The sequence below is a fragment of the Telopea speciosissima genome, chromosome 11 (genome assembly GCF_018873765.1).
Source record: "Telopea speciosissima isolate NSW1024214 ecotype Mountain lineage chromosome 11, Tspe_v1, whole genome shotgun sequence".
NCBI lineage: Eukaryota > Viridiplantae > Streptophyta > Magnoliopsida > Proteales > Proteaceae > Telopea > Telopea speciosissima.
In genome coordinates, this window is record NC_057926.1 from 45,688,169 (window position 1) to 45,698,527 (window position 10,359).

Consider the following 10,359-nt stretch of genomic DNA (forward strand, 5'->3'; position numbering starts at 1 on the left):
ACCCAAGGGAGTTCTCAGATGGAGAAACCGTAGACAAAAAAAAATTGAGGGTTTCCGGGGAGAAGGGATGAGAAGAAAAGCAGAGGCGAAGCAGGTGCAAAACCGTAGGGTTTTAACTTTGGGATATTTTTTATTGACACCGTCTAATGATTTGTAAATTTTATTTTTAGTCTAATAATAGCCAATGAGAGCGTGCATAGAGGTATTGGTTTGGATACGATTTTTTATTTTATTTGTAAATTTTATGTTTAGTATAATAACAGCCAATAAGAGCGTGCATAGAGGTATTGGTTTAGATACAATTTTTTATTTTATTGGGGATTAAACAGTCTTTTTATGCACAAAACCATTGATTTGTGTCTAAGCACAAGAACCATGCTAATTAGTGATTGGTTAGTACGGGTGTCAGTCGGTCAATCCGGGCCGATTTCAGTCAGGATTAATCGGTTGCCCCTACCTTAGGATCCTGCACCATGACCGACTTGTTTAAATAATCAATCATCATAGACTAGGCATGGTCCCATTTATAAACAGTCATCGGGTCCCGATATATAATTGGGCTTGTACCAAATGTGCCTATAAACGGACTCATATTAAATGGGCTATAATCGGTCTATATAAGTTTTGCTTGAGGAGGTGAAGGAAGCTTTTGATGTGTTTGATCAGAACAAAGATTAATTCATAGATGCAATGGAGTTACAAAGAGCTCTTCACAGTTTGGGTTTCTTGGGAGTATTCAAGATGGAGGAATGTAAAAGAACGATGGAAACCTTTGATACAAACAGAGATGGAAGAATAGATTTCAACGAAGTTTTCAAACTTACGGCGAACAACTTCTAGGTTTTTTGTTTTGGTACAATGAAGATTTATTGATGAGAATCATGTGTATAGTCAGTGGCTTCAGATAAACAAAGATCATCAAGTCGCAGAGTGGTAATCGGCCAATCTGTCATACACATGATAGACAGGGCCTTCCTTGCCAGGGCATCTGCAATTACATTCATAGCCCTTGGAACAAAAAGAAAAAAAACAGATACAAAAGTAGAACATAACTCACGAACAACTTCAATGACAACTACAACATCAAGTGATGGAACACGATTTGGATCTTCAATAAAGCTAATAATCTCCTTGTTGTCTGATTCAACAAGGAGATTTGTGATTCCTAATTCACGAGCTTGCATTAGTGCTTCTCCAATGGCTAGAGCTTCTCCTTGGATTGCGGAGGATAAGACCTAGGAAATAGAGAGTGCCTTTAAAAGACGCCCATTGTGATCCCTAAAAATAACTCCCAGTCAGCCAGCAATATCTCCTTGAGTATTTGCAGCATCACAATTCACCTTTATAAAACCCAGCGATGGGGCATTCCACCGATCATTTTTCTTACTTGAAATGGCACCCAAATTGGTTTGAGAAAGGTTTGGAGAGGTAATAACTGACTGGAACTCAAGGAATGCTCTTTCAGCTGTAGAGATTACCTCAATTGAAGTCCAATCCTTTATTTTAAATACTCTGTCATTTCTAGCACACCACAAATACCAGCATATAAAAGAAGCATGGGAGAGAGATTCTTAAGCAACCTTCTTATCTTGGCATATCAATAGATCCCAGCTATTCAACCACTCCGCCAATTTTAGTATTCTATCCGATGGAGGAATATAGGATAGATGACTCCCGTACCAAACTTCTTTGATGAAAGGACATTCGAATAGGAGATGATCTATCGATTCTTTAGCCACCCCACATCTATGACAAGTAGGATTTATTGGAACATGGCGAGAAGAAAGGCATTCACCCGATGCTAAACCATAATTACAAGCTCTCCACATGAATGATTTTATCTTCAGTAGCGTCTGTAGAGACCAAATTCGCTTCCAAACACTCGTAGGAATTTGATCCCATTGATGTAAGCGAGAAATGGAAGGACCCAAAGTCACCCTTTCCTCATTGATAGACACCAAAAGATAGTAAACCGACTTGACAGTAAAAACACAATTCCTTGAAGCTCCCCAAATTTGCTTATCTTCTCTTAGAAAGAGACTAAGCTTAATTTTAGAAATTGCAGCAATTTCTGAAGGTTAAGAACAGCTTCCAATTAAAGCAGAGACACAAGTGACTTCAACTCAGTTTTTTTGGCTTTTAAAGTTTTGTTTTTGGTCAGTGTTCTTACTGAATTTTCAGAATATTTTGGGACCTATCATTATTCCCTTAAAATAATTACAATTCCTTGTCCTTCAACTCTTCAATTAGTGATTTGTTGAGAGTTGAGAACAAAAGTATGTCCTGGAAACTACAACCAAAAGTGAAAGAGGAGTTAAGACAACGTTTAGTAGAGAAAAATGATACCAATTATGAGAGAGTATCATCTGAAGGATTTAAGAAAGAATTCATAGTACAAAAGTGCACTTCATTTAGTATATGATTTAGCTACAAAGATCAACAACTGATGTATTTTATTTGAAATCAAAGAATGCAATATGTGCATCTGCAAAAACTACCTTGAATTAATGAAGCTTGAGCCTATCCTTCTCTACGCATTAGAAGTTAGAACAAGCTAATGAACTAGCTGTTGTAGAACTTGAAGGTGCACCACTCCCTCCTTTCAATGTGTGACAGTGACAACACATTTCCTAGCGCATTGTTCACGTCATTAGGATCATCGACAGACTTAACTGCACACAAAGTAAATAAGTTACCAATTAAGCAACTAAGGCACATTCAATGAAACATAATTGAATGCAAAATTACATCTCAAATCTACATCAAACAATCAATCTCGAAGGCATATCAATGCTTTAGTGTTGGTAGGTAGTGGTTTGCTATGATATTTGTCAATGACACAACCCCCAATGCTAAATTATTCAGAGGCAACCGTTGAAACTGAAATAACCAAGACATCACGAGCCATCCGAGCCACATCTGGATTCTAGATACCTTGATCCATTTGTCTTCCAATATGCCAACACATCAAAGTAATTAATCGTAGGGATATCAGTGAATGGGAGCTTCGGATCATCTAGATACACATCAAGCTGAGTTTTACTTCCATTATCCACCTCGACAATCACGGTTACCATAAATTCCTATGGAACATATAAATCATTAATAAGATTAGTGACGAATATAGAAACTTACAACTTAAAAAATAAACCAGAATTTAAGTAAAACATATAATTTACTTACAACTCTAGTTCTAGATTTCCCAGGATGAGGCAATGTAAGCGATAGAGTCTCATAATCACTTGGTTGCATACTCTTATACTCATATTTAGTTATTATAATACATATTTCACATTGTTGAACATATCAGATGCATTTGAATCCGCCAAGGGGGAAATCTTAGAAAATGTTATTGGGTTCGGATCTGAGTCCCTCCCCCGGTCCCTCTCTCTCTCAATCTCTCCTCCTGTTGGGAAGTTTCAGATTCTCTCTCCTTGGTAGGGGTGGTTAGGAGAAGCAGTTTCAAACCTTAAACGATTTGGGGAAGATGAGGGCAATTTGGTCACTTTACTCTTTAATTTTGGTGGGTTTTTTATCATAAGGGCATTTTGGCTATTAGATTCCCTGAAACTAACATCTAACATCCCAGACTAACAGATTGCACTAAAGTGTTACAAAGTTTGGAAAGTAGGGGAGCATTTGGAAATAATGAAAGTTCCGGGGTGCATTTGTACATATGGGCAATTTGGAAAAAAAACCCCAAAAAATAAAAATAAAAAATAGGGGCAAAACCAATAACAAAGGGATATACTGGTCAAAAACTGGGGATGAGATGGAAAAACCTCTCACGAGTTGGGAAAAAAAAAAAAGAAGGATAATCGGGAGCAAAAGTTGCCAAAGTTCTAGTTAGCAATTTGGATCCTCCACTGTCGAGCTACCCGGCAGGACAATGTTGCAAAGACACGGTGAGGTGCACAATGTCCACCTGACCCCTCCAAGCGCCTTGATCGAATGGGGGTAAGGCGGACATTGCACGCCTCACTGTGTCTTGGAAGCATTTTCCTTCCGGGCAGCTCGGCAATAGAGGATCTGAATCCTTCAAGTTAGTCCCTGGAGGCTTATTTGACCTTTTACTAGCCTTTGAAACCCATGCCTTAAATCCCATTACAAGCCCTAAATCCAGTCTAGGCCCAATCGGACGATCAAGGCGGGCTTTGAACGGGCTCAGTCTTGTCGAACGAAACTTGAACCCATATATACCACTTCTTAGCTTCCGCGCATCTATTGATCAATAGATCCACCATCTTGAACTTTCCATGTTTACTCATAGGGTCAGTATCAGCCATGGAAGAGAATCCATGCCCAAAGCACAGGCGGCCAAGATAAAGAAGACACATAATTAAATGCTATGGTTTACCATCAGTGAAAGTGAAACTGCCCTCAAGCACCACCCTTTCATAGAGATGTAAATGATGGTCAGAAATCCAAACCCTATTCGGATTCATATCCATTTATTCAGATATTTGATGGTGTTGGTGTCACGCCCCTATTCGACAAGGAATATAATATCATATAAAGGGTGACTAGGGCGGACAGCGTGTCATCCTACTAAACGCCCGGATCAACGACACGGTGTCCCAGCATATGATCATATCCAATATTAACACAATATAATATTAGAATGCGAGAAAAGAGGAATATTACATTCCAAGGATCGGTAGTATTGCGGAGCGTATAAATCGAATAGTTACAAGATGTTCAAAGCTAGATGATAAATACGTAATTAGTTACATTTCCAATGACCATCTAATAACTATCAAAAATGGTATTACGATAAGTATTTCACCATAGGCCTTAGCCTCAAAAGTGATCAAAAGGGATCGAGTCCCGAATATCCTCACGCCCGTAGGCACAATCATCGCAAGGACACCGTCGCCATGTTCCTCAAACACGGCCTCGGTTCCTCCTCACCGATCTCATCGTATCCAGGGGCTGAACTCCGAGTCCGCGAGATATCCGTCACACGCACCATAATCTAAAAAGTGTGCGCACGAGGGGTTAGCTCCAGAGCCAGTGAGGGGATGGGGATGCACAACCACGAAATTCACATAGTCCAATGATGCATGCACATGTTAAGTCCATTTTCCACCTAACACACACAACTAAGTCAATGGCATATGCTACTTTGTGACAACTCGGGAGACACTTGTGGGTCACTTAACTTATCGCCACAATGAAACCTCAATTGTCACGTGGGACCTACGCCGATCGAAGCCTCCAAGACCACTCGGTGGCGGACCCACACGATAACCAATACTACCATGGTGGCCTCTCCCACCTCCACGAGAATCCGGTGTGCGATTACCCAACACCTAAACCCCTATTGGTAAGGGTCGTAGCATAAGGGTGTGAAATCCTAGCCACAATATACTACATGCAAGTCCTATCGTCCCGAGAGGTAATCCAGGCGCATCAACTTTTCATCACGGTTTAGTGCCGGTTACGGCCGACACAGCGCATACTGATTCAACATGACATTCAACAAATTTCTTCATAAATGTATATAGTGTTCGGGGTTAACACGTACCCACGCAAACCGAGACCCATCAAGGTACAACATTACCAATCAACATTATAACACATAGATATAAAATTATGCAATATTTAAACATGCTTATTAATTATAATGAGTACATAATATATAATGCAATAATAATAACAAGCCCAAACAACCAAACCCACTCACAACGTATACGCCAAGCACCAAGATTATCGGTTGTCGCCTCGATCAAGCAAAAAGCCACAAAAGTGAATATTTTAACCTATACAAAGAGTGAAATAAGGTTAAGCGAGCGAAGAACGGATCCCCAAAGGTCTCCCATAAACACTTAAGTATAAGGTTTCGAGAGACAAAGTGGTTGCGGGAGTGGTTTCATGCCCAAGTCTGCAACCACATGTAAATCCTAGGAAGCAGGGGTTCGGGACAGTTTTAGTCAAGGTCGGATGAGATGTGGTTTAAGCGAAGCCAGTGTAAATCCGACCTTCACGAGGGGCTCGAGGACAATTTTGGTCAAGGTCGGATGCGGATGTGGTTTTGAAAAGCGAAGCGAGTGTAAATCCGACCTTCGAGAATCCTTCTCGGGAAGGTAATTTCGGTGGTTTCTTGCAGTGCGAACCACATGTAAACCCTCACACCTTCGGGTCCAAAATCCGAAGGATTCCCCTCCAAGGACCCATTTCAAGTGGTTTTAAAGCACAAGGACTTCAAGAAAACTCCATCCTAAGCTCATTAGGGTCCAACCTTAAATCTCTCAAATGGCAATGAGAACCCTCACATTAGAGCTCATAATGGAGGGAAATAACTCCACCATAGCTTGGCTTTAATGCTCCATCGACTCCCTAGGTTCCAAGAGAGATCTAGGTCAATCTCTCCCATTACCCAACCCCTTTTAAAATCCAAAATAGAAGAAGGAAGAAGCTTACCTACCCCAAGATGAGAGCTCCACGATTTATGGCCCAAGAGATGGGGTCTCCACCTTCCTCCAAGCCTCTCTCTCCTTCCTCTTTCTCTTCCTCTCCTCTTTCTCTCCTCTTTCTCTCCTCCACGATTTAGGGTAGAAGAGAATGATGAAGGAGAAGTGATGTTCTCTCTCTCCCTCATGGACTCATTTATAATAAATGGGTATTTGGGTACCTCTAGTCAAATGGGTCATGAGGCTTAATGGGTCAACCCATTAGTTCCATATGGGTAAGTGGATGGAATAACCCATCATTGGGTTAATAGGTTAAATGGGCCTGCCCACAACCTTAATAGGGAAAAGCCCATTCTTAGATGGGCTCAAATGAGATGGGTATAAGTCCCCAATGTACTTCCTAAAGGTACACGGGACCGAACTTAAATTATTCCCTTCTCTCATGAAATAGCTCGGCGGTTCAAGCCGGACCCGCACCGAGGTTACCAAGGGAAGAATAATTAATAAGTCTTGAGGCTAGAACTTACTTTTCCCCTGTCATGGTTTATTACCCATGACCCCGACAACCTTGCCACGGCAATGCTAAGCTCATCACCGAACGAAATATCCAAGCGAGGTGACGGTCGAGGATGCTCTCTCCTGAACTCCTCGCTTCCGGCTGGTACTTGGAGGGTAATCGGCGAAGTCGTCGTCAACGAACTTTCCCCACGGCGGTTGAGGAATCTTTCCTCCACAGGCAAACCCGTCTTGTGGTCAACGATTTTGTAGCTAGGTTTGACCATCATGGAGAACAGTCACCGACATACATGGCGGCGGTATCTACCGTCACGAGAAGAAATGATATTTAATTATATCCGAGTGCGGGTATAACGTTGGTTTCAACTCCTACTTACCTTATTTCCTAGAGCACCACTTGGGGATAAATGCATTAGACGTTAGGTCTCCCTTCTCCATTCATTCTATATAGGGATGTAAGCTAGTTTGGCCCTGTCAATCCGAGCCTACCCTGAGCTCAAATAGGGTTTGGGTTGGATTTTTCAATTCTCAGAGCGGGTTAGGGTTGAAATTTTCAGGCCCTGGGTCAGGGTTGGGTTGGGCCAAAGTTGAGGCCTCGGATTAAGCTCAGCCCGGGCAGCCCTGTGTTAGGTTATGCTATACAATTTATTGTTTACATTTTGTAATTTTTGTTTAGTATCTAATTATCAATTGAACGAAAATATTTACAATTTTAAGATTGGATTAAGCTTTTTAACCCAAAGAAAAGTCTAATGGTCAATTGAGTATGAAACAAACCAACACCCAATCACATGTATCTCATTTTTTTAATGCTAGGATGAAGTAAATGGCAAAAAAATCAGGGTCAATCAGGGCCAACCCGGCCCGATCAGGGTCAATTAGGGCTGGGCTGGGTTGGGTTGAGTCCGATAAGGTTGGGCCTAGACTGAGATATCTCAGCCCGACCTAGGGCTAGGTTGGGCTTGGGTTAAGCTAAGAGGACTTAGGGTTGGGCTAGGGTTTTAAAAAACCCGGCCTTATTGCATCCCTAATTCCATATCAGTATATAACTATATTAGGGTGTCAAACCCTAAACCGAACCGGTCAAACCAACCGAACCAAGCCCTTATCGGATCAGGATCAAATTATGATTAATGGTACCATTTGGTTTCGGCGCGGTTCGGGCTAAATTGATGGGCCACCGATGATCCTGAAGATAGGACCAAACCCGAATCCAAACTGAATGCTAAACCCAAGCCCAAACCCTAAGAATCCTACCTGATTCCTAGTGAAAGAACAGTTCATATGCAGTTTTCAAAACAAACCAACCCAATGCAACCCGATAACACAATCCAAAGCGAACCCTAATCCAACCCCAACCGAAATCAGAAAGTCCTTGACGGTTCGGATTTGGTTTCCCTAAAACTCACACTAAAATCGAAAAAACCAAACCGCCAGATTGACACTCTTATTTCCATATGACATTAATAAAAAAGTTATACTGAGGGAAGGTATTGCTACGGCGGACATCCTTGCTACATTGGCAACAGACTCTCAAACTCTCCAATCTCTGGACTCATCACCCCCGAATTTTTATCCTCTCAATTACATTGCCCGTACTTGACGTCAAGTACATCTAATAGAGGAAGGTGGAATCTCATCTCAGGCAGAGTGTTCGGGCAGGGGATAGGACAGTCATTTCTGCCTCCTTTTCAGATGTACTTGACGTCAAGTACTTGCAGTGGATATTGAGAGGATAAAGATCCCATCCCCCCCCCCCTCTTTTAATCCCTTTGTTTGTAGACTCTACTGAGACCTTATTCGAGAGATAATAAATTACTCTTACCAAAAAAAAAAGACATTAATAATAAGGTGGACCAAGCATGCCACCAACCAGTGCCAGGCCTTCAGACTTCCCCTTTAATATAAAGTATAGTACGTATACGTATTAGTAATGTTATGTGCACAAAGCACTTGACACGCCATGCATTCACTCACTCAAAATGGAAGATTGAAGGAAACAACTGAGCATCTAAGTGTGCATTACAGATGGATTCCACCGACTTGTGTTTGAAACTTTGAATTTCATTCACCCCTCCACATGCAAAGAAGATACCTATTTATTGATGTTTTAAAATTTTAATGGAAGTAGAATGAGTTGGGTAGAGTGTAGAAGAAGGTGGAGTGAAGGGTTGGGTTTGAGGCAATTGGTTAGTTGAGAGTTGGGTCATTGCAATAATGGTCGAGTGCACCGGCATGAATGAAGGTTCCAATGTCAAAATTTAGAGAAATTTTGCAGCTTTTTGAAGATGGAATGAGAGAGAGAGAGAGACTTTTCAACCCAACCTTCTGTCATTTAATGTTCTTTCTATTAGAAAGCTATAAATGCCCATCCTCTGGGGTCCTAAGGGAAAGCAAGTAGTGATCTTATCTGGGTTCTATTCTTTACCTTTGAGAGAGAGAGAGAGAGAGAGATATGGGGAAGTTATCAAAGCATGTTGGAGTGTTGGGCATAGTTTTGATAATGGTTGCAGTAGTTGTTGGGATAGGGGAAGGGAGGCGATATGAGAAAGACAACTTTGGTGGTGGTTTAGGGGGTGGTGGGGGTGGAGGTGCTGGAGGTGGTGGAGGTCTTGGAGGTGGTGCTGGTGGAGGGTTTGGTAAGGGTGGTGGAATTGGTGTTGGGTCTGGGGGTGGTATTGGTGGTGGTGCTGGTGCTGGTGGAGGTGGCGGTGCTGGTGGAGGTCTAGGTGGTGGTGCTGGTGGTGGGTTTGGAGGTGGTGCAGGAGGAGGACATGGTGGTGGTGCTGGTGGAGGTGCAGGTGGTGGTGCTGGAGGTGGCATTGGTGGTGGTGATGGTGCTGGTGGAGGTCTAGGTGGTGGTGCTGGTGCAGGTGCAGGAGGTGGTGCAGGAGGAGGACTTGGTGGTGGCGGTGGTGCTGGTGGAGGTGCTGGAGGTGGTGCTGGAGGTGGTGCTGGTGGAGGTGCCGGAGGAGGACTTGGGGGTGGTGCTGGTGCAGGTGGTGGACTTGGTGGTGGTGCTGGTGGAGGTGCTGGAGGAGGACTTGGTGGTGGCGCTGGTGCAGGGGGTGGGCTTGGTGGAGGTGCTGGAGGAGGACTTGGAGGTGGGGGTGGTGCAGGAGGTGGAGGAGGAGCTGGTGCTGGTGGAGGTTTTGGAGGTGGAGCAGGTGGAGGAATAGGTGGTGCCGGCGGCGGTCATTAGAATTAAATTAATAATTCTAAGCACATGAATGGAGATTAATATGTATTAATAATAATATATAATAATAGAGTTAGCAAATGGATCTAGATGGAATGATGGATAGAACCAAAAATGGATAACTGGCCATGCATTGTGTATCAGTTTTTATTATACTGAAAAAGTACGTATTGATATTGTACGCCACTCTTCTTCTCTCTTGTGATGTAAGGGATTTTATAACAACATTTT

At 42.5% G+C, this 10,359-nt stretch overlaps 1 protein-coding gene across 3 annotated transcripts; it reads left to right on the forward strand.

Moving 5' to 3' along the window:
* Positions 1-9,329: 9,329 nt before the first annotated feature.
* LOC122645621 (glycine-rich cell wall structural protein-like) lies at positions 9,330-10,163 on the forward strand. 3 transcript variants are annotated; one of them, XM_043838933.1, is made up of 3 exons: positions 9,330-9,520; positions 9,551-9,586; positions 9,809-10,163. In XM_043838933.1, the coding sequence occupies exons 1-3, from the start codon at positions 9,385-9,387 to the stop codon at positions 10,129-10,131; spliced, it is 495 nt and encodes a 164-aa protein (XP_043694868.1). In that variant the 5' UTR covers positions 9,330-9,384; the 3' UTR covers positions 10,132-10,163. The 3 variants fall into 3 exon arrangements, with proteins under 3 accessions (XP_043694868.1, XP_043694869.1, XP_043694870.1); XM_043838934.1 differs by lacking the exon at positions 9,551-9,586 and having other exon boundaries at positions 9,330-9,532; positions 9,803-10,163; XM_043838935.1 differs by lacking the exon at positions 9,551-9,586 and having other exon boundaries at positions 9,330-9,496; positions 9,803-10,163.
* The last annotated feature ends 196 nt before the right edge of the window (positions 10,164-10,359 follow it).

Coding starts and splice junctions, on each gene's coding strand:
- LOC122645621 (XM_043838933.1), top strand. CDS start 9,385: ATGGGGAAGTTATCAAAGCATGTTGGAGTGTTGGGCATAGTTTTGATA. Junction 9,521..9,550: donor AGGGGGTGGTGGGGGTGGAG/GTGCTGGAGGTG, acceptor GTCTTGGAGGTG/GTGCTGGTGGAGGGTTTGGT. Junction 9,587..9,808: donor TGGTAAGGGTGGTGGAATTG/GTGTTGGGTCTG, acceptor GTGCAGGTGCAG/GAGGTGGTGCAGGAGGAGGA.